Source organism: Panthera uncia, chromosome E1 (assembly GCF_023721935.1).
Source record: "Panthera uncia isolate 11264 chromosome E1, Puncia_PCG_1.0, whole genome shotgun sequence".
Taxonomy (NCBI): Eukaryota; Metazoa; Chordata; class Mammalia; order Carnivora; family Felidae; genus Panthera; species Panthera uncia.
The window spans coordinates 8,262,617-8,290,234 of NC_064814.1; the positions used below are offsets into that span (position 1 = coordinate 8,262,617).

The following is a 27,618-nucleotide window of genomic DNA, read 5'->3' on the forward strand; positions in this document are numbered from 1 at the left end:
CTTTTGTGGGTAGCCGCCATATATAACATTGCTTCTATGGGGGAAAGTGCTATTAGATTCCAAGTAGGTGACTTACAAATGATCCTTTCTGCTACTGCCATTTCATTAGGTTTAAGACTTTAAGGGTTGTTGGCTTTGCCAATGATATCCCAAAATAAAAGAGGTGATGGAATGACACAGTGAATTGTAAGAGCCCCAATCCTGGCATAGACACTCAAACGTTAGGTGACCTTAAGTCAGTTGTTTGGGTTTCACCTGTAAAATTAAGAATTTATGCCTAGAAGTATTTGAGGATGTTTTGGGGGGTGGGGGGATGCTGTTTGGCTGTCATTATAAGTGGGAGTGCCACTGGTGTTTGGTGCCAAGGACCAGTGATGCTGATTGTCCTGTAATACACAGGACAGGTCACAACAAAGAATTGTCATACTCAAAGCCTGTAGGGCTCCTGATGAGAAACTCTGGACCATGGATGGCTAGGTAACCTCTCAGGACCTTTCCAGCAATATGGTCAAAATTTTCTGAATTACAGTGAGTTAAATGTTGCCTTCAGGCCATTGAGAATCTTCCAAATCTCAGGGACGCTTTGGTTTTTCTCAGAGTGGGTAGTGGCGTGGCTGGTTATTGACTATTTAGCAAGCTTTTTGGGCTAGGTGCTGTATCTACCATATGTTTGACTTATTTCCATTCTTTTCCTTGTATTTCAGGTACTATTGGGATTTTCAGCCCCAAGGTGAGTGCTTTTTGACCATTTATGGTTTCACACTAAAAATGTGTGGATGGTATTGTTTACTTCTGTGTCTTCTAAACAAGCTTCTACACAGAATGGTATTAGCCATATCTAAGGAAAGTTAGTGGAGTGTTTAATTAACCTTCACCCTGCTGGGCTCCCCTGCCCTGCTTTTTAGCAACAAGAGGCTGTGATGCATCTGCCTTCTGAGTGGATTGGTGCTAGATTATTTTATCAAACCAAAGCTATAATATGCTTTTACTCCTTGAGCTTTGTTAGATGCCAACAGGATCCAGTAGCATTCAAATAAAATGGTGGCCGAGTCCATAATAAAAACCTTGGGAGGGCTCCAACTCAGCTAATCCTTCATTTGCTCCAGAAATAAATTCCAGTTTGTTACCTCCTTGGTCACAGTGGTCTTCCACGCAGCCTGCCTGTCTGGCAGCAGAGAAATGTCAGAAATAGAGTAGTGTTGAAATTCCCACTAGAACAGTGTTATCACATTTTAATATGAGCCTCACTGCAGCCTCGGTGCTTCTAATTGCTTTCAAACCATTGTTTTCCTGCTTTTGCTTGATGAACCCAGCATCTGGCATGATTCTAAAAACTACAACAGACAGCTGTGTGCAAAATTAAAAAAAAAAAAAGGACAGGATTAGAACATATTTTTAAAAGGTTCAAAATTGGATTTTTTTTTTTTGCCTGAATTCAGTTTGAGGGGGTGTCTTTCAACTATATGCATTTTTTTCCTTTTTAGTACTCTGATTGAGAATGTCAGAAACCTCATTCTGAATATTGATTATTAACCTATTATAAATGGGGGATTTTCATTTTTTCAGAGAATCACAGAGTGTTTTAGATCAAGCTTGCAAATAGTTTTATGAACTATTTTGCTCTAAAACTTTTTTTAATCAATTGCAAACTTTTCCAGGTTTTTTTTTTTTTTTGCTCTTAATATTGTCAGTGTATCCATTGTCAGTGAGCAGTAATACCATAGAGAAATTCAAATTGTGAGGAATGATATTAGTTATATGAAAATTTTAATTTTCCTAGCTCACACTTTTAGTGTATTTCAAGTCTATATAAGGTTTTCTTTAAAAACAGTCAGAAATAAATACCTTACACTTTTAAAGGCTTTTGACTCTTGTACATTGGTTGTAGTATTTATAATATTTTTTAAATTTATAATATTTTAAATAATGTGATGTATTACTGTGTATCTCACTGTCCTAAAGCATTTATGGCTAAAAACATAGACTGAGAATAGAGAATTATATGTAATAATGTAGCAGTTTGCTTTGCAGACTATGAAATATGCTCTTCAGGCAATGGCCCTCTATAGTTCAGGGTTTAACAGATGTTAACCAAAATCCACAGGGGCTAGAACGTGAATGTGAACTGGCAGAAACGAATGGAACTGTGAGAGTAGAATTAATTACCTAAAGGAGAAATAAAGAATTGGTGTCAGAGATACAGCATAGTAATGTGTTGTGAAGAGAAGATACTTTGGAGTTTAACACAGGAGACTATATGGGACCACAGAGACAAAGGGCAGATCTTACCAGATTCTTGTAGTGGTGGCATTGCAGTCACCTTCCAGTTTATGGCAACTTCTACACAGCCTTTCTCTCTTAGAGGACAGAGGTAGAGTAACCAACGGAACAATTGAAGAGTTTACTTAGAACAGACAACTCTATTTGCTTCTCAACAATGATTGGATATAGGTAGCAAATTCTTTGCTCATTTGGAAGCACAAGTAAGGAAAGATCAAGTTGGAAAACCCATACTTATGTCTTGGCCCCAGCCTTGCTCTTCCCCCTAAGACATTTTTTTGACGGAGTATCTTTTACCTTGCTCTTTTGATCAGATCTTAGCTGATTGCACATTCAGAAACTGGCAGAGTGTGCGGGGCAGGGGGGCACTAACAGGTCTCTGGAAGGCACTATAGGACATTTTAGGGATATGAAAAGAATAAGAATATGTAAATAAGAGAACAGCTGGCAAAAGAATTTAAAAAGCCCTGGAAGACTAGGGAGTATTGGGAAGGGAATGAGAAAGGACAGAAATGATGGCCTCAAACTTTCTTACCATTTTTATCTATGGCAGGATCCTCATGCAGGAAGGTGATGGGATGAATTTTATTAACTCCGTGCATTTGCCTAAATACACACCTGTGTTCTTCAGGATATTTGGACTAAACTAGAGTCTGGTGCCTGGGAGGAAAATAGTTCTTAATTATAAAAGATCTCTTATTTACACATCTCTTTAGTAGTACACATTTAAACATCTGGTTATGGGAAAGTCTGTGATGAGTTGGTACAATGTGTTGAAAGGGTCACCTTTAAAGAAAGATGCTTGGGAGGATGGACTGCCCCGAGATAGAAAAGATTGCAAACAAACTCTTTCTTACCCATCATTCCATTAAACCCCAGGTTTAAGGTGGTAGAAGGGTGACCATTGAATAGTGTTAGGGAGAGTCTTGTCCCTAGTCTAGAGAAGAAACATGCCATGGTAGAAAGGGCATGGACGTTGAGTCTTGACAGACCTGGTTCAAATCCCACCCAAAACATTTAGCTAAAGGTCATGTGACCTTAACAAGTTGCTTAATTTCTCTGAAACTCAGCTTCTTTATCTATAAAATGGGAGATGCTCCAGACACTGTGCTAAGTCCTATATATGTGTTCTCTTATTTGATTTTCAGAACAGCCCTATGAAGCAGGTACTAATAAACCCATTTGACAGACATGGGCACTGAGGCACAGAGAGGTTGAGAATTGCTCAATGTCGTGCCCCTCAAGGATTCTAACTTGGTCAGGCTGACTCCATAGCATATGCTTTTTTTTTGAGATAGAATTCACATAACACAAAATTCACCCTTTCAAAGTATACAAGTCAGTGGTTTTTAGTGTAGTAAGTACAGTAAGAAACCTCATGCTCATTCATAGTCCCAGAGCCCATGCTCTTGCTCACTGTATTTTACTGTCTCATTTGCAGTGCTGTTACGGGGACGAATGGTAATATGTATAAGCCCTAGCACAGTACCTGGGCATAGTGAACAGTGAGAAAATGTAGTGTGCATTTACGAGTGTGTTAATGGCAATTCTTGCCCTCACATTTCCACCCAAATTTTCTTATCGGCCCACAGTCACCTTCCTGAATGATGTTTGTTAACAAAGAATGAAACATGGGGAAAATAAAACATAATCCAAATAGCTTATTTTCATGTGGAAGGAACAGAAGTGAAAGAGCTCTTTTAATGAGCTCAAATATGATTGGAGAATGTGGGAAAAGCTTTTTATTTTTATTTTTTAATAAGACATAGATTCCTTTCACAATTCAAGTCCTGCTTGCTTTAAGAACTTTTTTTTCTACTTAATGTTTCACTTAAAGTTACAAAGAAAATTCACTGGGATCTTTGCCGTAGAGCTTTTACATTTCATGAATCAGGTATCTAAAGCAAGATATTGATCAGATGTTAAACATTAGTTTTACTTTTTGGATATAATGACAGTATGACTTTGTGGCATTAAGCAAACTGATATACTTCATTTTGTTTAGTTTCCCTTGTTGTAAAACAAGTTAATTATCAACAGTTATAGTTTAATCAGATTTGAATTACAAGGTATAATGTTTTTAATTAGAAATTTATTACTGGAAAAACATTATCATGAATAGTAGAAAAATTGCCCACCATGGACCCAGAGTCTAAAGCAAATGACACGATATTTAAATAAAAATTTAAGAAAGACCATATGTAAATATATATAACAACAAAAATAATTTTTTTAATCCAGTGGTCACTATGAGCCAGTGAAATTTCTTGCCAGCTTGAAGATTCTTTGAGTATCTTCATGAGGGGTGTGGAGAGTTTCTGAGAAAATTATTCAGTATATTTTAATATGAAAAATTTCTACTGTGTGAACCTTAAAAACCCTGTTATGAAATGGCAAGCCTATATCCCTTATCAAAGTAAATTGCCTAAAAATATAGTTTGGCATAAGCAAATAATGCAAAGTGAACAAAGAAAATGTTATTATAAAGCCTTATTAACTGTAGGCTTTAAGAGATGTAAGGGGCACCTGGGTGGCTCAGTCGGTTAAGTGTCTAACTCTTGATTTCAGCTTAGGTCATGACCTCGCAGTTTGTGAGATTGAGTCCTGCGTTGGGCTCCACGCTTACAGTGCAGAGCCTGTTTGGGATTCTGTCTCTCCCTGTCTCTGCCCCTCCCCACCCCCTCTCTCTCTCTCTCTCTCTCTGTCTCTCTCTCAAAAATAAATAAATAAACTTAAAAAAAAGGAGATTAAAAGGCATATCAACTAATGTGTAGACCTCATTTTCATCTTGAGTCAAATAAACTATAAAGAATTATATCTGTGAGAGAATTAGAAATTTTAACATTGAATAATTTATGTTAAGAATCTACTGTTGACTACATCAAAGTAAAAAGCTTTTGCACGGCAAAAGAAACCATCAACAAAAAGAAAGGGCAGCCTCCTGAATGAGACAGATATTTATTTGCAAATCATACATCTGATAAGGAGTTAATTCCAAAGTATATAAAGATACAACTTAATGTACAAAAAACCCCAAACAACCTGATTAAAAAGTGGGCGAGGACTTAATAGACATTTTCCAAAGAAGACACACAGATGACCGACTGGCAGGTGAAAAGACGATCAGCTTCACTCATCATCATCAGGGAGATACAAATCAAAGTCACAATGAGATATCACCTCACACCTGTTAGACTGGTTAGTATCAAAAAGACAAGAAATACCAAGTGTTGGCGAGGATGTGCAGAAAAGAGAACTCTTACATACTGTTGGTGGGAATGTAAATTTGTGCAGCCACTATGGAAAACAGTTTGGAGGTTCCTCAAAAACTTAAAAATGGAACTACCATATGATTCAGCAATTCTATTTCTGGGTGCTTATCCAAAGAAAACAAAAACACCAATTCAAAGATGTATATGCATCTCTCTATGCTCACTGCAGCATTATTTACAATAGCTAAGATATGGAAGTAACCTAAGTGTCCATTGATGGATGAATGGTTAAAGGTGATGAGGTAGATTTATACAATGGAATATTACTCATCCATTAAAAAGAATGAAATCTTGCCATTTGTGACAGCATGGATCGACCTAGAGGGCATTATGCTAAGTGAAGTAAATCAGTCAGAGAAAGCCAAATACCGTATGATTTCACTTATATGTGGAATCTAAAACAAATGGGGGCACCTGGATGGCTCAGTCACTTAAGCGTCCCAACTTTGGCTCAGGTCATGATGTCACAGTCTGTGAGTTCGAGCCCTTCATGGGGCTCTGTGCTGGCAGCTCGAAGCCTGGAGCCTGCTTCCGATCTGTGTCTCCCTGTCTCTCTGCTCCTACCCGGCTCGTGCTCTGCCTCTGTCTCTGTCTCTCTCTCTCAAAAATAAATAAACATTAAAAAAAAAAAATAGAAAAATAAACAAAACAAATGAACAAACAAAATAAAACAGAAACAGACTCATAGATATAGTAAACAAACTGTTGGTCACCAGAGTGGGTGAAATAGGTGAAGGGGATTAAGAGGTACAAACTTCCAGTTATAAAATAAATAAGTGACAGGAACGTAATGTACAGCATGGGGAATATAGCCAATAATACTGTAATAACTTTGTATGATGACAGATGCTAACTAGACTTATCATGGGGCCCATTTCATAGTATATGTAAATATTGGATCACTATGATGTACACTTGAAACTGGCAGGAGATAGTATGTCAATTATACTTCAATTTAAAAAGAATCTATTGTTATTATTTTAGGTGTGACAATGGTGTTATGCTTATATATATATTTTTAAAGAGTCCTTATCTTAGAGAGATATACACTGTGATATTGAAAGATAAAGTAATAGATGTCTGACATAGTATTCAAAATAGTATGGGAGAGGAAGGAAGAAATGGGGTGGGGGTGTATATTAGACCAGATGGGTCATAAATTGACTCTGATTGTTGAGGATGGATGATGTGTACATGGGGGTTTATTACACTGTTTTGTCTTTTGTATGCATTTAAAATTCTCATAATGCAAAGATAAAAGAAAAAGAAATCCAGGTTGAGAATTTTTTAAAATGTGACATTATTCTTATATTTCTATTGTAAGAACTAGTACATTAATGCATTAGATATTTTATGTGTCTCGGGCACAAAATACATAGAATAGTTAGCCTTTTTTTAAAAAAAAAAACCGCAAGTTTAATGTTTTGTGATGGAAAGAGCATGAGTTTTGACATCAGAGGTAAATTTGAATGCCAGCTCCTCTACTTACAAACTGTGTGAGCTATGGCAAGTGACATAACCTCTTCATCTACAAAATGTTGCTAATAATATCTACTTCATAGTTATTGTGAGTTGTAAGAAATTATAATGCTATGACAAACTCAGGGGGAGTGCTTGCTTCCTGGTAGTTACTTACTACACACAAAACCAAAGTATTATTTTTATGTTTCAAAGTAGGTCTATGTGAGTAAATCCATGCATAGAACTTAAACAATATGTACCTCATGTCTTCCCATAAAATTCATCTATTCCAGCTGAACCCTAGTATAGGGCCATGTATATATTTGTGAGGCTTGCATTTAAAGGATGTATGTGCAGGATTTGTATTGGTAGGCACTTCTGAGGTTAGATTGATGAGCTTGCTGCTCTGTAATGTCTGAGACATGTTGAATCGAAGCAAAGATGTCATTTAACTTCTCGTCTCTTACTATCACATACTTGGGGCATGTAGTTATGACAGCTACAAGAAGCAAACCATTAACGCAGCAAAGAAACACCATCTTTGCACTAAAAAAGGAGAAAAGGGTCTCCCTTTGAAGTTGGAGAGAAGTGTTTTTAAATTAATGGAGTGTACAGTGATTTTACTAAGTTTTATTTATGAAAATACTCTTTGCATTCATGCCAGAAGGCTTTAGCACAGTCGTAAGTAGGATTTATACAAAGAAACACAGCCCAAATTTATGACGTGTTTGCAACTGTAAGAAAAAGTCTGAATTTACAATATTTGTAATTTATTGTTAAATATCTTTTCTATCACTATTCCTGGAATGCTAATATTTTATAAACACAAGTGTTGGTTATGAACCTAGAATATCCTAACTTATACTACTTTTTATAAAGAAGTCTTCCAGAATGTTTTCTATGTCTTTTGGGGATTTAATAACGGGAAATGTACACAGGACGAATACTCTTGCCTTTGGCTTTAGCCCAACCTCTTAGCATCAACAATCTTGACAGCTGCTTTTGTGACTTGACTTCCTTTAGGCCTTTCCCCCTTTCCTTTTTTGCTACATTTTATACAAATTAATCTGTAGAAAGTGGATATACACACAAGTTGTTTCTGAAGTTAATTACTGACTTTGATACCTTTTCAAATATTTTACTTCCTATACATCTACTGTTTGGTGCATTTTTTCAAAAAGAGTGCACCAGTATATTTTAAAATTAATACACTGTTTTGTAGCTATTGCCAAAAAGAGTTAAGATTTTTCTTTAATGAAAAGACTAATTTTTTTTCTTTTCAGTGTTAAAGTTTTCTAAGATTTTTATGTTCTTTCTAAATTCCCTATTCTGGAGTAGATGATATTGAGATGTAAGAAAAAGAATTGGAAAAGAATAAAATAAAAAATAAAACCTATTGTTGGTCAAAAAAAGAAAGAAAAAACTGGATTTAATACAGTTGAAGGAAAAAAATCATTGGAATCAGATGCTGCTGCCTTCTGTGTCCTCTACACTATGAGTTATATGTAAGCATTCCTTAGAATAGGAAAGACTCCAAATAACCTGAATGTCTAGCATTAGGAGACTAGTTGAATAAAGTACGTCACATCCATTTAATGGAATATTACATACAAGTTAAAAGAACATAATACATATAGATGTGTAACATGTAAAGTTCTCCAAGGCATATTGTTAAATAAAAGGGCAATTTGGGCACACAGTGTAATTCTCTGTGTGTGTACATGTATCTTGCACATGTGCTTGCTTTTTACTCAGGTATAGAATATTTTGGGGAGGATACACATGAATCTATGAACAGTGGTAACCTCTGCTGAGGGGGATATCCAGATGAGCGGAAGAAAGAAGCTTCATTATTCATATCCTTTGGTACTATCTGAATTTTCACCATGTGTATATATTATTTTTAACTAAATATTGGTTAAAATGAGAAATGAGATAAATCTATATATGCTGATATGGAAGAACCTCCAAGATAAATGAATGGGAAGAAAAGTAGATTACAGAACAGGACAAATACTAACATTTGTTTAAAAAAAATCCACTAACACAGACTCTTGTTACATTGAGATAAAAAATTTATGGCACGCTCAGAAACCCCCAGAATGGTTACCTCTGGAGAGAAGAACCAAGAGAAGCAAAGGAAAATGAGATTTCATTATATACCTTCCTGTAATGTTTGAAATTTTTTGCTCTGGGCATGTTTAACTTTTTTTAAAATATAATAAAGAAGTTTACTATAGTTGACAATACTGTATTGTATATTTGGAAGTTGACTAGAGTAGATCTTAAAAGTTCTCATGATAAGAAAAAAAAAATTTGTAGCTATGTGAGGCGATGGATTTTGACTAAACTTACAGTGGTGATCATTTCACAAGATATACAAATCACGATTTTGTCCACCTAAAACTAATACAATGTTGTATGTCGGTTATATCTCAATAAAACTGGAGGCAAAAAAAAAAAAAAGCTCACAAAACGACCTCGTTTAACACAATAGTGAGCTCTTTTTCAGTAGAATCATGATTTGGTAGTTTCATGTCCGTTCAGATTTTTTTTCCCCTCTCCTTTACTTACTTATTTTTACATTTGAATTTACATCAGGCAGAATCCTGATGATGGTATGAAATAACGGCATTCTCTGTTGTTTAGTGTTTGAGGGCCAGCAATATATACGTGTGTTAGGTTGACTTATCACTTAAAAGTGAATTTAAAAATAGATAATAAAGTAGTATCATATAATACCCATGGTCATCGATAAAGAACACCTTTCTTACCCCATCTCAGTCTTTTTTTTTCCATATGTGGTCATTAAAAGTTCATGAAATTTCTTGTTTTTATGCAGATGCAAAGAATGAAACTGGTCAATAAGTGACTGCTTTAAGTTTGGTTAGTCTGGGAACTTTTGTTGAGGAAAAAAAACATATAAGTGATTTCTCTTGGAGAGTATTTTCCCTGGATAATACAGAAAAGTATGTGAGGAGTAGTTTCTGAACCGAAAGTTTGGGCATAAGAACTAATCTACTTCAGGAATTCTGCTTCTAATGAATTCTTATCTTCTGGACACAAAATATTGAGAGAAATGTGTAATGTGAGGTAAAGTGGAACATAACATTTTTCGCTTTTCTGCTCAAAACTTCTGTGAGTAAGTAGGTTAAGTCTTTGGACTTGAACCCCAGTGAATTTGTTTGATATTTGGAGGCTACATAATGTGATGGTCGAGCCTAATTATACAGCAGTAATTTTTCGCTGTGCTGCCCATCACCACATACTTCTCTCAGAAACTTGTTTAATAGTTACTGTTTACCAGGATGGCCGAAGTACCACTAATACAGGAAAGGGATGGCTTAGTTATGGACAAGGGAATTATACGATATGCAAAATGAAGTTTCCAGTTCCTGCTGACTCTTGTGAGGCAAAGAGTAAGAGAACCAACCTTCACACCTACCCTTGTCAGCTGACGTGTACTTACGCAGACTTGCCAGCCTGACCCGGTTCTTGATCACAGTTCATCACCAGACGGCATTTTCCTAAACTTAAAATGCAACACCCACTTACCCTCCTTAAGATTTGTGCACTTTCCTCGTGTTAGCGATACCCTAATGAAGAAGCAAAAATAAATTTTAAAAACAAGGAAATGTTCTTTCATGTGAAACTTCTGTTCCAAAAAGGACCAAACATTGAATGGAATTGTTGGTAGTGAGAGATTTTGGTTGTTGATGTTGTTGTTACGTGTTGTTATCATACACGAACACCTCTTTTTGAGGTGGGGTAGGCGTGGGGAGGCTGAACCTTGTCACCCTCTGCCATTTCAGCGTCAGTGGTATTGGAGGTCTGTATTACTCAAAGACAACTCACCTTCTCTTCAGTACGCTAAAAGTCATTTCATGTCCAGGAGCACCTGGGGGGCTCAGTCGGTTAAGTGTCTGACTTTGTCTCAGGCCATGAGCTCCTGGTTTGTGAGTTCTAGCCCCGCGTCGGGCTCTGTGCTGACAGCTCAGAGCCTGGAGCCTGCTTCAGATTCTGTGTCTCCCTCCCTCTCTGCCCCTCTCCCGCTCACACTCTGTCTGTTAAAAATAAATAAACACTTAAGAAAAAGTCATTTCACATTTTCAGGCCTGCTAATCTTACCCACAGTCTATTCTTTATTATATGTTGTTTTATTTTTACTCTTTGGATTCTTTTCTTACATCTGATCTTCGCCCTATAGATCATGGAGTTCTATTCTTCTTTAGCAGAAGATACTGGGGTCCAACTGGCCTTACGGTTTCTCTCAAGAAGAAGAAATATGGGTAAACTAACTGAGGTATAATAGATCCTAGAATGCATCAGGACTGGAAGTCATTGCTAAGGACTACTACAATTTGTTATTTGGGAGAAGGAAACAAAAAAGATGGGAGGAGAGAGCGGGATGAACCAATAGTCATAAAATTGCTGCATTCATACGTAATTACATCTTTTTTGAGGCATTTTCCTACTGTGAGACTTAAAAGATGATAATGCCAGAAAGGAAGTACATTCTTTAATTAAGCCAGGTCAGAACTGCATTTGGGTGTGGAGTATGTTGGCCCATTTTCTATGAGGCAGGGTCAAAAATACCCAGGATTCAATAAAATCAAACAGAAGATGCTGGAAAAAAATTTCAACATATTGATAGGACAAAACCCAAAGTTTTCAGTAAGACTTACAAAAGACTATCCTTTGCAAGCATGAAATCCATGCCAAAAGGTGTTATTTTAAAAGTCACTGTAGGGGCTCCTGGGTGGCTCAGTCTGTTGAGCGTCCAACTCTTGATTTCGGCTCGAGTCATGATCCCAGGGTGGTGGGATTGAGCCCTGGGTTAGGCTCCACACTGAGTGGAGGGATTCTTTCCCTCCCCCTCTGCTGGGATTCTGTCTCTCTCCCTCTGCCGCACTCCCCAACTTGCGTTAGTGCTCTCTCTGTCAAATAAAAAAATATATAAAAAATTAAAATTAAAATCCCTACAACAATACTACTCCAATAAATTTGAACCCGTGAATTGAACCAGCTCCTTCTTCGCGAAATCACTGACCACATTTGGCTTTGTTGATTAGTTCAATGCCTAATGTGGTTACTAGTATTACTACTATTTATAATGATTTATACTTTTGATTATAGATTTACTTCACCCAAGTAAAGAACAAAACACTAATTAATAGCATAGGCCATAAATCCAAGTCATTGACGGTCATTCAGTATGCTTTGCCTTTGAGTAATGATCATGATTTAGGAAGCATACAGTTTTGAAGACTGTACAGCTCAGTGGATTAGAACAAGAGCTTAGGAACCAGACAACAAGGGGTCAAAGCCTAGCTCTGCCACTTATGAGTCACTTATGTGACTTTAGGTAAGTTATTTAGTCTCTGTGTCTCAATTTCTTTATCTGCAGCTTTGAGATAATAACATACCACAGGATTAGCTTGAGAATTAAATGAGATAGTATGTGAAGAATCTTGACCTAGAGCCTGTACCCAGTAAGGCTTCAGTAAGCTGTTGTATTGTTATTCTTGCTATAGCTTTCTCCTGTAAGTCAAAGCATGTGGAGAATTCAGTTGAATAGCTTCATAATAAGAATTAAACACTGAAAAATACAGTGGTCCAAGGAAAACAGAACTACGAACCAATAATTCCAGGTTATGATCGCCTGGTTGACATATGATAAATGCGTTTATTTTACATTGTATTTATCCATATATACCAAATACTTAGGTTTACATGTTTTGAATTCTGTCAAAGTCTCATTACTATTGAAAATATTCTAACCCAGCAGGCTCCATTTTAGTACCAGTTGAACGATAACAGTAGTAGATAGAATGTGTTATTATAAAGCCAGAATGATTGCTGACAGGCTATAATTTGCTTTATGAAGTGTGCGTTGTCACATATACAATTATCTGGTTTGTATTTGTTGCTGCCAGCCCTCCAGTTTGTTAATGTCCAGAAGTTATGCCTTATGTGAAACCTAAAAAGGGTTAAAAATCTCAGCGTTTTCTGGTGGGGGAGGGGTAGGAGCAGGAAGGTTCACTTGGTGGCTACCTTTTTTTTTTTTTTTCTTTTTTAAGAACTAGGATGATGCTACACACTGCAGCCCACCCTACTGGTCAAAATGAAAAACTGCATCATAAAAGACCACTTTTTTGAAGGAGGGGGAAAAAAAAACTTTTCAGTTTGTTCCCCTGGGTATTTTCCTGTCCAACCCCCCCCACTGACAGGTGTAGTTCATTTTTGAAATATTATTAAGCTATGCTGCACTTTTGGTTGTTGGATTCACAGATGTTGTAGTGACTGTGCTATAAGCGTCTAAGCAATTTGATCCCATTTCTAATCATTTGGACTGCTATTCTCTGCAATGATATCCCTAAAAGTTCTTAAGAAGGCTGTTATTCTCAGCATGTTGAAAATAATACAATTAGTAAACAGTATCATGAGCTAAAAAACTTAACGTTAAGCTCAATTTATTTCTTGTACATTCAAGATCTAGTTGGAGCAGCTTTTTAAAAGAATGATAAATGGGAACTTTCTTTACCTGACCTATCATTTGTTCTGTAGACTTAATGACATTCGGTACTATTACACTCACTGCCAGGGCCTTGGGGGAAAAAAGAATATTTATACATTGAGTTATGGCTAGATGTTGGGGGGCGGGGGATGGCCAGGAAGTCAGGCTGCATCGAATGGAGAAGAATTTGAGACCTTCACTACACATGGATTAATCACAAGGACTAACCACGTAAATCCAAATGGATATTTAGAAATCAGTGAAGCTTCTAAGATGTTCTGTGGGAAACACCATACATTTTCTAATGCATGAGTGTGTGCAAAATGTTATCTAATTTATAACACAAGTGTTGACAGAACTTTAGCTTTGGTGTTGCAAATGGGCTCCATAACATATTTACATGTGAGGAACATTTCACATATATGGGCACATATGTACGCAACCTGTTCTAGTTGGTGTTATATTCAATAACTTAGGTGAATGGTTATAATAAGGAATAATAAGCAGCAGTTTTTCTAATCTTACCTTAGTTCAGCTTTGGGAACTGCATTACCATTAAATTGGTCTGTGAAAACCTGGCAATATTAATGCTATGAAGCATGAAAACTAACTGGATTTGGATCAGGGACCTTTATTTATAGCATTTTCTTTAGGATTTATTAGTTTAAAGAGGGAGCTGTGTGTCTCATGGGCTCTTAAATATTAAATAGAGTCAGAAGTCGTGTGTTCCTTTCCAACAGCAACAATAAAAACAAAGAACAAAAAATTGCAGACAATTCTACATTAATTTCAATTTCCTGATTTTATCCAGAGGTACTTGGTGAAGCGATAGCAAACCCTAGGAATTTTGAACCACACCATAGAAACAGTTGGTTGCAGACGTGAATAAAGTCTTTATAATAGAGCTCACAATTAATTAGAAGTAAAAGATGATGGCTTCATACTAACGTGGAAAAACCATTGAGCCTTTACATGTTGAATAAGCAAACATATACTTATATGTTTTATCTATTTGTTAACTGTCATGTTACTTTTTATGCTTAAACTGCTTTCAGTCTGTTTTCAGTTCTTTGGTAAAGTTGTCATTATGGCCTGTTTTTGTCCCTAAATAGTACCTGTAAGTTAAGAATCAGATGGGTTTTCTAGGAGTGAAAATAGTTACAAGGGGAACATCATCATGGTTCATTTTTTTCCCCCTGTTTTATTTGGAATTGAATTAGGAAATGAAAGTTTTTAGCAGTCTAATTCACTTCTCCATAAAGTTTATGGAGCAGCAACAGCTGGTTGAATCCATGGCAGAAAAAAGCCAACTTCTAGTGGCCAAGCTATTGTTTCAGAGTTGGGGGGGGGGGGGGGGGACTCATTAACTGTTAATGAAAACACAGGGAATAAAAACAAATAGCACAGAAACCCTAGCAAATAATTACCTCACACCTGACACAAAGCTGCTTTATATTTCTGCTCCAAACTTCAGAAATTCCCAACTTATCATTCTATGGAGCATGGATGAAATTGAGTTTGACTCTCAGGAACGAACAATAGAGAAATCATCCCCCTTATAGGCCCCTCAGCACGATACTCAGAGGAGAACTGCCATTGGATATACTGAGGAGTGTATCCGGTGCCCAATTCTTATGACACTTAGGGTAGAGCAGAAAATTACCAGCTAATAGCAGATGAATACTTGATATAGTTTCCCCAGATCTTGTACAGAAATACAAAGAAAAGGGACCAGAGGTGGTGGATGTGATTAATGGAGATATTGTGTGTGAGAATATATATCTGTGTAGAAATATATTGATTCTGAGCAAGTTGCAATGGGAAAGCGTGTCTCTAGTGGCAAGGGGCCTTGCTTGTGAGAAAGCCACTCTAAGCAGATGGAGTTCTAAGCCCTAATTGTAGAGCTGCTGAATGGAAGTGTCTGTCACTATAGTTCGGGATCATTTATGTCTGATCCCACTGGACAACGGTAGTGGCCACTTGGAACTGCGATTCTCAGAGCTGCAGATGAATCCAGCGACCACTTGCGGTTATGTTTTAAGGAAAAATGATGTCCTCAACTTAAACAAATCCAAAATGACCACAGTAATTGCTGGTTCTCCTATAAAACTTTTCACCCATGCATCTTGAGTAGTTGTAATCATTTTAATTACACGGGAGTGTCTATTTATATACCGTTATAGGCTTTTTTCTGTGTGTGCCCAAGGGAGTTGGGCCACTTGATGTGACGCTAAAAACACTTCTAGCAACATTTCCACCATCAGGAACTAATTATGCTTGGATGTAAAACATATTTTTAAATGTTTCCCCCACCACAACCATTTTTAGTACCGACCCAGGCTCTGTTTTTGCTGCATCGAGTTGTATACCTTTGCTGTTGATACTTTACAAAAGCATGGCCTTATATTTGGCACAGGAATGGCTGTTAAAAGCCCCCGTTGGGTAACGATGTCCAGAAACCATAGGAACCACATGGAAGTGACTTTTCCATTTGAAGTTGATAAATCAAATGCCAAATTCAGGCAGGTATTTTGGACGAGATTTTTTTTTAAAATTTATTTATTTTGAGAGAAACAGAGAAAGTGTGAGTGGGGGAGGGGCAGAGAGAGAGGGAAAGAGAGAATCCCAAACAGGCTCCATGCTCAGCACAGAGCCCAATGCGGGACTCGATCTCACAAATTGTGAGATCATGACCTGAGCCAAGATCAAGAGTTGGATGCCTAACTGACTGAGCCACCCAGGCGCCCCTGGATGAGATTTTTTAAATGGAGCCTCTAAATCCAATTGAATTGGATTCTGGAACAGAAAAAGAACATTAGTGGAAAAACTGGTGAAATCCAAATAAAGTCTATAGTTTAGGTAATAGCAGTGTACCAATGTTAATTTCTTGGTTTGGACAGACATAGCCTAGTTATGTAAGAAGTTGACATTGGGAGAAGTTAGGTGAAGGGTGTGCAGGAACCCTCTGTACTATCTTTGCAATATTTAGAATAAATCTAAAATTATACCAAAATAAAATTTTCATTTAAAATACAACAAAACAGGGGGCCCAGGTGGCTCAGTCGAGCGTCCAACTCTTGATTTCAGCTCAAGTCATGATCCTAGGTTTGTGGGATGGAGCCTGTTTGGGATGCATTCCCCCACCTCTCTCTCTGCCCCTCTCCCCAACTCGTGCACTCTCTCTTTCTAAAATTAAAAAATTATGCTCTGGTTTCTCTTCAGATCGCATAAATCTTTCGCCTTTTACTAAAATTAAAAAATTAAGTAAGTAAGTAATTAAAACACAACAAAACAAAGCCCCTCCTGATCTGCTTATTTAAAAAAAAAAAAAAGTCTGGAATGCTAGAATATGTAAGAGTGGCTTTGTCAAATTTCTGAAGCCAGCAGAAAATTGAGTCTAGAACGATAGTTGATAATGTTCAGTATATCCTACAAATGTTAAATTTTGCTTGGCAACCCAAACTGCTACTTTTTCTTCTTCTTCTTTTTTTTTTTTTTTTTTTTTAATGGATTTTGGTTTGGCTCAAATTTTTAAAATTCCTTTAACCTCACAGCTCACTTTCAGGTTACTTGCCAAAGCAGTCCATTAGGTTGTATTGATAATATAATTTCAGTGGATTTGCAGTGATGTAAAATTTGAGTCATTTAACCTTCAGTCCAGGTTTTGAAAATTTTTCTGGTTATAAAGGCGAAATTTCGCAGTGATACTTTAAGCATAACCATAATCAGCTTTGTACCCTGATCAGTAGCCTAATAAAGGAGAGCATTTCTTCTGGCTCTGACCAACAACTACTGTGTGAGGTGGTGGTGGTGGGTGCTGTTGTCTTGTTTTAAACTTTTCTTTTCCACAATAAAGCCCATAGTTTATTTCTAAAGTCCTGTATATGCAGGTGTTCAACTCAGTTATGGACAAGCTACCTACCATTGAGTATTCGTAGAGGAGTCTAGATATGATCATCTAATTTATGGAAAGAGAAGGCCACAGCCATTCTCTTTTCATCATTTTATATCCTCCCTATCCTTCCAGTTTAATTGTAGGAAATAAACCTTTAAAGTGAGGCAATACAGATTCTATGTAGGTTGTTTGGTTTCACTGCTCCCTCGTTGAAATCCAGGGCCAAAACTCTACAGTGTTTACGGAGATTAGCATTGGTGATTTCCTTTGGAAATTAGTATTTGAGATAATATTAAATTCAGTTGAAAATCCCCTTTTCATGTTTGTGAAATGAACTGAGCAGCTGTTGGTGTCCTTTTATCAGCACACTGTACCTCTGTTTGGGGGATTTTAAGGAAACCATTTGCAATGCAGAGTCTTTTCTTCCGGTTTCTGAATGATCGAACATCTTCCATCTGAACCTTTTAAAGTATCATAATAGCATGGGCCACTTCTACAAAATATAATCCAATGTATGTTGAAAACACCCAAAAGGGATTAGCATTGTTTTAATTGCATAATTCAGTATTGCATATACATTACCTTTCATCAAAGCCATTTTACAGAACAAACATTACCTTCTTAGGGCTTTTAGAATTCCTAAGAGGTTGGTTGCATGGGCTGTAAACTAGAATTATAAAGAGAGAACTTTCTTAAGATTGCAAAACAAGTAGTGATTTAAATTGGAATAGAATCCAGCAAAGTCTAGGTTCTCTCTGTTTTTAAGGCTCTTAGTTTTCAGAGAAGGGAAGAATACTGGCCTTGTTACATTATATTATGTACAGGTTAACCCTTTGTGTGATTTATTCTATCCTATTTGGAAATATATAGAGAAACAGGCATTCAGAGTAAAGGCTGTAATTAATGGAAGACAAGTAAATACGAATGCATATTTATATAGCTGTGTTCTCATTTTAAGTGTGGTGGAGAAGTTTCTTTCTGGTGGCAAGAGGTCTCCCCACTCTCTGATAACCGTTTCTAAGTTCTAGTTAGTTGAATGGAAAATTTCCCAGCCAGGTAAGTTGGTTCTTATTTATTTTTTCCTCATATGTTAATGGATAGTGGCCATGTTATCTTTTGGGGGTTTGGGGTGAATGGCAGAAGAAATCTACGAAGACCTTTATAAAGATGTCCCAAGTGTGACCTGACTTTTGTCCTTTTTTATCCCTCAGGGGGAGACCAAGCTGAAAGTTTCCTTGGACAGGACAGCTCTGATGATAACCATAGTGGAACTCATGGCCCCTCTCTCACATCAGATGCACCTTTTTTGCCCGATTATCAGGATGAGGGTGAGTGTCATCTTCCTGGATCTTGGGTTGACCGCACTTTGTTACTTTTTGTCTTGGTGTCTTTGCCTTTTGTCATTTTGAACCAAGCTGACTTCAGTGAGTTTTCTGTATTGGTAATCACTAGTTTGCAAAGAACAACTATTTGTTTAGTTGTGGTGCTGATCTTCCTAGGTAAGTCAATACTTCTGAAGCTAATGTATTTAGGGAAACACTAATTCCATGCTGGAGCAGGAAGACATCGTTATTGATCTTTTTATAAGAACTGTAGCTCAAAAGCTAAGAGGGCATTTTAAGATTGCCCAGTTCACCGTCTTACAGCTTTCTTAGTTTCACAGTGTTGCATGAGAATTGGAGCTTTCATTTGGTGATTATTGGATTATTGATTTATTGTGGATTATTTGAGACCCTTGAACCGATAATATTATAGTAAGATATGATTTTTATCCATGCTTCTCACCTATCCCTCTCTGACCATGTTGGTGTTATTCAAAGGGAAGTGGAAGCCACAAGAACCACAATGTAAATCTTCATGGAGCATTCATTTTCCTTGAAGATTTGGGAATGAGAGGAGTTAAATAATTCAACTGTTACAAACATTACTTTTATATTAAATTTTATATTACATTGGTATGTAATAGAGTGGGATGCAAAATATGCATTAATTTTTAAGATACATGAATATAAAAATTTTGTCTTAGTGGCTGCTAGTTTCTGGCTCAGGCTCAGATATCCCAAGGGTGGGGGTTCACTGTGCCTCTTCTGGCATCTGGCCACTTGAACAGACGGTTTGATCATCACTGATGCACACGGTTATCTTACCAAAGCCTCTCTTGTGCCTTTTCAGTGGGGGGAAAAAGGTAGAGATGCTACTAAACTGAATATTAAATTGGAATCATATTATTCACTTAGGGATTGGGAGTAAAGTTGGTAAACTATTCCTTATTTCTCTTCATTAGCCTGTAATCTTTTAATTTATTTTTCTGTCAGATTTCCCTATGACTTTGGCATTTGCCGAGAGTTCACAATCCCTAATTCCTTTCTCTTTTTAACATATCCATTAATTCTTTCTTTTTTTTCTGAAGCTTTTATTTAAATTCCAGTTAGCTAATATACGGTGTGATATTAGTTCACTTATCCATTAAATCTCATTTCATTTAGCCCATTCGACAGTTCATATTTTCTCCACATCAGAACTATGAATTCCATTGTGCAGAAACATTTTATTTTGCTTGAGATTTGTATACTAACGCAGTTAGTAATACCCAAGTTTTAGAAATTGGGGCTTACAATTTAGGATCTGTATATTGACTCAAGTATTACACTTAAAAACATTGTTTGGATTGAAAGCTTAATAGTTGCACTGGTGGTTTATTATAATTTTAGAAAATTAACAGTGCAAAACATTAAAAAAAACCAACCTTCCATTTGTTTTTGATTAACCTAATGCTTGACAGAATTAGAACAGTAGCACCTCATTAATCCATAGGTCACTTATTTGGTACTTCCAACTTTCCCAAACACAGCTGAGAACACAATAAGTTAGCCAGAAAGACCTCTAAGTGGGAATAGATGTTCCCGAGTGCTGTGTTAACACTTACATACCATATTCTTGGGAAGACCCGTGAGGCCCTCACTGGGATTCCTCTTCTTACAAATTTCCTTTTTTTTTTTTAAGTTTATTCATTTATTATTTCAGAGAGAGTGAGAGAAAGAGAGAGCACGTGCGCACACACCTACACAAGAAGGAGAGGGGGAGACAGAGAGGGAGACACAGAATCCGAAGCAGGCTCCAGGCTCTGAGCTGTCAGCACGGAGCCCAATGCAGGGCTCGAACCCAGGAACCATGAGATCACGGCCTGAGCCAAAGTCAGACACTTAACCAACTGAACCACCCAGGCGCCCCTCCTCTCCTTACAAATTTATAACCATTAGCATGTTTTGATTTCTCAACCCACAGTAGGATGAAACATCAAGTTAGAAGAAGGGGCACTTTAGAGGCATCAATTAAATAATATGGAGGTGAGAAACAAGAAAACAACTAAAAACTTACACAGAAAACAAAATCTGTAAAGAAATAAAATTTATATAGGAACTTAAAAACACTGGGGCCATATCATACTGTAGAAATAAGTGGCCCAAACTAAGAGCTCAGTGCCTTAATAAAGTAAAACTTTTTTAGCTAGCATTTATTGAGCACTTACTGTGTGCCTTGCATCTGTGTTCTAAGTACTTTGCATATATCACCATTTAATCCCGTGAAGAGCCCTAGAGGTAGATATTAGGATTAGCCTCATTTCACAGAGAAGGAGACGGAGACCCAGGGAAGTTAACTTATCTCAGATCACACAGCTAGTAAGCAATAGTGCCAGGATTTATACCTATGCAGTCTAGTTCTAGAACCTCTGCTTTTAACCACTCTACTATCTTTACCACTCTCCTTATCTATGTTGGAGATAAAGATAAAGAAGATGGATTAATGTCTCAGACATTTTGGGGGCACCTGGGTGGCTCAGTCAGTTAAGCATCTGACTTCAGCTCAGGTCATGATCTCACGGTCTGTGAGTTCGAGCCCCGCGTTGGGCCCTGTGCTGGCATCTCAGAGCCTGGAGCCTGCTTCAGATTCTGTGTCTCCCTCTCTCTCTCTATCCCTACCCTGCTCGTGCTCTGTCTCTCTGTGCCTCAAAAACAAATAAACATTAAAAAAAAATGTTTCAGACATTTTGGTTAAGACTATACAGATACGGAAAGTTTGCTTAAAAGTAGTTTCATTAAAAATAGTTGAAATTAGGGGCGCCTGGGTGGCTCAGTAGGTTAAGCGGCCGACTTCGGCTCAGGTCATGATCTCGCGGTCAGTGAGTTCAAGCCCCACGTCGGGCTCTGTGCTGACAGCTCAGAGCCTGGAGCCTGTCTCAGATTCTGTGTCTCCCTCTCTCTGACCCTCCCCCGTTCATGCTCTGTCTCTCTCTGTCTCAAAAATAAATAAATGTTAAAAAAATTTATAAAAAAAAAATAGTTGAAATTAAAAAAAAAAAAATAGTGTTAAAAGAGGTAAACCTAGTATCTGGAAAATTCCAAGGTGGAAACTTTGCTCCATAATGGTTCCCCATAAGAGAGGAGCTAACTATCTTAGTAATATTAAATTCTTACTTCATTGATTTTAATTTATAGTTTTGTGCCTAAAAGTTAAGAGAATTCTCAAAAAAAAAAGTTAAGAGAATTCTCAAAGGGACATAGTCAATGCCAGAGGTAGGAATAGATTGTTTATGTGTTAGAAATTTGATTGTAGGATGTTGAAATAATGTTTATTTTAAAATATTTTTTTTAATTTCACTTTTTTAAAGTTTTTATTTAAATTCCAGTTAGATAACATACAGTGTAATATTAATTTCAGGGGCACAATGTAGTGATTCAACACTCCCACGCAACACCCAGTGCACATCACAAGTACACTCCTTAATCCCCTTCATCTGTATCACTCACCCCCGCCCCCCACCCCGCCCTGTAACCGTCAGTTTGTTCTCTTTAGGTAAGAGTCTATTTCATGGTTTGCCTCCCTCTCTCTTTTTTTTTTTCCTTGCCATTTGCAATGACGTAGATGAAGCTAGAGAGTATTACACTAAGCAAAACAAGTCAGTCAGAGGAAAACAAATACCATACGATTTCACTCATATGTGGAACCTAAGAAACAAAGGAGCAAAGGGGAAAAAAAGAGAGAGAGGGAGATAATGTTTTAATATGAGTTTCTGCAAAGCACTGAAACCAGCACAGTACCTGAGTGCCTGATGCATAGTGGGCACGATAAATGTTTGTTTCCTTCCCCTAAAAAGTAAAGATACATACATTTCCTGTGACATTAAGGAGGTTTTAAAGATGTTAAAATTTTCAGTAAATGCTATATCCTAGACATAACTAGATTTTACCATTATTGAGAACAGTAACATTTGATATGCTACTTATTCATTATTTTAAATACTTTTTTAGAGATTACAAGGTACTACCAAGGCACTGTGCTAAGCAGTAAGTGAAATATGCAGTAAAAAAAATCAGACATAGTCCCTGTCCTATGGAGTTTACCATCTCATTGGGAAAACACACTGTTATGAGCAGACAAATGAACAAATATAAAAATGTCTTCATTTGCTGGGGAAATAGCTAAGGTGATCCTTTAGGAAGAAAAGATATTCTTTGACTTTTTTTGTTGTGTCCGTTGTTTTAGACTTTTGGAACTTTATATCTTTATTAGAAAATGAAATGTCACTGTTAAAATATTTCAGCTTTGTTGAATTCCACCTCCAGCCAGAGCAGTATCCTAAATGTACAATTATAAAAGGACACACGGTCTGACCCATCCACCCATAACGTCAGTGTGAGAAGCAATAACCATGGTGCGTGTCGTGTTTGGATCATGCTTTTGTGAAGGCTACAAAGAGCTCTAGAAGCATATAGAAACCTGGCCAGGTGCACAGCTCAAAAAAAAAAAAAAAAAAAAAAAAAAAGAAAAGAAAAAGTAAGAAAGAAAAGAAAAAAGAAAACCAAGGTTACAGGCTAAACCATGCATAAAAATGAGAGCATGTTGCTACCTAATCACAATTTCTTCTCCTTTTCCTTTGCAAATGCCCTCAATCTGAGAACAGCAGGCTATACCCTGTGGAGAGACACCCACAAATAAGAGCATAGTCACAGCATGGGAATGAAAACTTACTAACAAGTAATAACACTTAGATTTCTAAACCTAAGGAGGCGTAGTTTCTACCATATTGAAGTTTACTATGAAACACTGGATATAATTAATGTACAAAAGCCAGCCAGCTATGAAGCTCAAGATCTAATTGCTTTCATTGTCCAAAATATACGATGGATTTTAATGTGTCCATAAAATTATTTCATTAGTATACATTTTTAAAAGATAAGTGTACGTATATATATTTTTTGCAGATCGGTTGGGGAAGGTACTCTATAAACAGGGCATAGTGACTCCTTCCGGAAGAAAAAGAAAAAATAAAATTATTTTCTGGGAGAAGAAACCCAGAGTCTGTGACGGTATATTATTTATTATGTATTATATATTATCACATTCTAATTAAAGAAAAAGGAATGAATGGATATTGGACAAATAAATCTGGGAAGAAGTAAGAAAGAATGTTTTTAGAGTTTAGTTTTACATCAGGTTGTCAAAAGTTAGAGAAAGTTCTTATTCTCCAGTGAAATGAAAAATAGAATCAGAATTGTTAAATAGCTATAACTGTTTTTGGAGAAGAGTAATAATGAATATGTGAAAACCTGTTTTTGATCAATTTTTTATATGCTACTTGATTTCAAAGAAATTGCAGACCCATTTAACAGAGGCCATTTTCAACTCCAGGCCCCTTTTGAAAGGTACATTAGAAAATATATAGAACATTTTGAAAATGAAGAGAATCCGTCTTTCACAGCTTTATGTTTAGCACTTTCCTTGTTTTTACATTTCTGTTTTCATTTTAGTTCTGAAATAGAAGTCTGTTTTTGGATTTGATATTATGAACAACAGTAGACTAGCTTTTGTTGATCCTTGTGTGTTTCATTTCTATAGTAATAGGAAGAGAATAGTATTTTAATATCTTCCCCAATGGCAGGAAGAATGTATTTTCAATAAAACTCTATTAGTATTGTGAAATAAAAATGGACTTAATTTATTGATTAGACTTTTTTGGCTGGAATTCATGTTTGTCTTAAATTTCATTGTACCAAAGTTAGAACCATGCCGTCTGGGAGTCGGAAGGGATGATAGTAACAGGAACCATTTATTGAGCACTGTGCTACCCTAAGTGCTTGTTGTGGATCATCTCGTTCAATTCTCAAACCAGCCTAAAGAAGATCCTGTTATCCCCATTTTACAGGTAAAAAAAGAAAAATTGAGGTTTAGAGAAATTAACTACTTGGCCAAGAGTGGAGTACCCAATCCGCCGGTAGAGGGTGGAGGTAGGGTTCCAATAGAGTGCTGCATTGTGAAGAGTTTTGGTAGCTGCGTGGTTTTCCTCTGAAACACCCATTCTTATGGGCTTTACATATCATTCTCCTTATTGCTCTTATTCCACCAAATATAGTGTTCATTTACAAAATAAATGTTTTCGAAGCGAAAACCTATCCTCTAAATACCACTTCAACTGCATCCTTTGATATGTGCTACTTTCATTATAATTGACAATTCCTTTCTAAGTGTTTTGTAATTCCTCTGATGATATCCTTTTAAACCTACGTGTTATTTAGAAGCGTGTGCACACGCATGTGTGTGTGTGTGTGTGTGTGTGTGTTCCCAGTTTTTATTTTGTTTTTTTTTTAGTTTACAGGGATTTTTAAACCTGCTTTTCTATTTTGACTATTAATTTTTATTACATTATAGTCTAAGAACATATTATTTAGATTCTCGGGACTTTGTTGAGATTTCTTTTGTGGCCTGGTAATGATCAATTTATGCTTATGTGCTGTGTGGCTCCCCCAGTATTTATTTAACACACTCTTACTGTTTTTATACTTATAAATAGTATTCTTCAAATCTTTTATATCCTGGCTTTTCTTTTATCTGCTGAAAGTTTTGCATTAAAATCTCCGATTATAGTTGTAGATTTATCCATTTTTCTGTGTTTTGCTTTACATTTTCAAGGTCATGTTATTAGATACTTATAAAGACCTGTAATTTGTTTTAAAAGGTTTCCTCTTACTGAACTGAAATCCTATCTCTAGAATTTCCATTTATTAAGCTAGTCTACTCATAGCACCCCTGATAGACTTTCCGCTCAAGGAGTAAAAAAAAAAAAAAATGTTTGTTCACAAGCCACTTTGAGACCCCTGTTGCTCTGAGTCATGTATGAGGCCTGATTTTGGCATTAAATCATGTTGTGTCACAGAATAAATAAACTGCACATCTTACAGTGTTTACTGAGGTATGTGAATTAACGACGCAGTGGTTAGCAGTAAGTGACCTTACTGATCAAGTAAATCTTAGGCCAAATCCTGCTGATGACTTTGGAAGAAAATGTGCATATTTTAGGGCTGCTCTACTTGGAATGTTAGAAACCTATTGCAGGCTCGGTCATTGGTACCCTAGTAGGTGGAGAGAGTTAATGGCCTAAATACAACAAGTTATTTGCTTCCTTCTCACTGATAGGGTCAAGCCCACTATTTTTGTGTGTGTGTGTGTGTGTGTCTGTGTGTGTGTGTGTGTGTGTGTGTGTGTGTTTAGTTACATAAACTATATGAAGATATTTAGAATTTTTAGTTCCTTTTTATTCTATGATGTGAAAATAATGCATGTGACTCAAAATAGTCGCTCTCCATATTCAAATATGTAAATAAATACACGTGCATATATACATGCATTCAAACAGTATTTATCTCATTTTCTTTTTATTCTTCAGACAGTTGCTTTCATCTTTGTTGCTCACAGGTATATTTTTCTTTAGTAAAGGCACATGACTCCTGTCAACCCTGATGGAGTTTATGTGTGTGTGTTTATGGTACGCACTGTGGAAGAATGCAAAGCTTCCTTCCTTCCACATCTGTGTTTTTGGAGCCAAAGAACAAATCCTACTGTAAAACACATACTTTCATAAGCATGGTATTTGTGAACAAGTTTCTGTTGGCTTCAGGTGAGTCCGTCAGATCAGATCATTGGGAGAAATTAAGGACTTAATGTTGAGTTAACTGTGATAAGGGTAAGTAAGCTGTCACTCAGGATCACAGTGGCCTCCTTCATGAAGATAAATGTCTTATTAGATCGAAGACATCATGTCGTTTATATAGTCTGGTATAAATCACAGATGAAGATGACAAACTGGGTTTCAAAGTTGACAGTAATTTATATAACTTAAACAAATGATTACCAAGGATTATACATGTTTTGTGAAGAATAAAAAAACAATAACAATTATCTGTCTATGAACAACCCATTTTTCATTCTTCAGCCTGGCATGTTGGGCTGTTAGTGCATGTTTAAAGTCTAACCTTCTGTCCAGTACCCAGTAAAGTATTCTTTCGTGTGTTGATGGCTGGATATCTTCCGTAATGCTTTTTTTCACTATAATATACTCTATAGAGTTAACCCAAAGTTTATATAGAATAATGGCATTTTACAGCTGGAAGAGGCTTGGTAATCACCTAATCTAATCTCTGTTTTACCAAAGAGGAAACTAAATTCTAAAGAGGCTAAATTCCTACATCTCATGTCTAGCAAGATAGAACCAGGATGGAAACCAAGACCACTGCCCTGGGAGTGGCCTTCCCAGACCCACACTACACACCTTCCCTCACCTGCATGATCTCAGCAAGCTTTTCAGAGCAGTCCCCAACAGCTTTGCAGGAGACTTGATCATGGCTCTTAGGCTATTTCTTGCAAGTTCTTCAGACACACAGGTGTCTCTCTGGCCTTTGTATGTTCTTATTCTCTTCCCAGAATGATTTGGGGGTATTACATTTTATAAAGAATCCCAAAGAGTTCCATAAATGCTAGCAGTTATAACGATGAGAAGCATACTATCAGCCTCTGAATTGATTTGACATAGAACTAATTAGTTATCTTTTTTTGGCCTTTTTGTCCATGTTATAGATTTCAATATACTGCCAATGAAGAGTTAGCTATTGAATACCTATACTGAATGTCCTTTTATTCAGTCATGAGTTTAGAGACTGTGTGGAGGATACAAAGAGGAATAAGATATGATCCCTTTCCTAAGTGAGCAAATAATCTAGTTGAAGAGAAAAGATTAGACTCCCCCACAACAAAGTATACAGTACATAATCAAGTGCTGATTATCAGAATTTGCACAGAATTTGCAGGGGGAAAAAAAAAACAATTGGTTAGACTTGCAAGCTTGGAAGAAAGTCAAGATA

General features: G+C 36.7%; 1 protein-coding gene across 2 annotated transcripts in view; it reads left to right on the plus strand.

Annotated features, from left to right (window-relative positions):
* Positions 1-27,618, plus strand: part of SKAP1 (src kinase associated phosphoprotein 1) — a 277,155-nt gene that overhangs the window by 57,573 nt on the left and 191,964 nt on the right. For both annotated transcript variants that reach the window (XM_049637518.1, XM_049637519.1), the window contains exons 3-4: positions 705-730; positions 18,637-18,753. In XM_049637518.1, the coding sequence (XP_049493475.1) occupies positions 705-730; positions 18,637-18,753 (143 nt within the window). The remainder of the gene's footprint in view (positions 1-704; positions 731-18,636; positions 18,754-27,618) is intronic.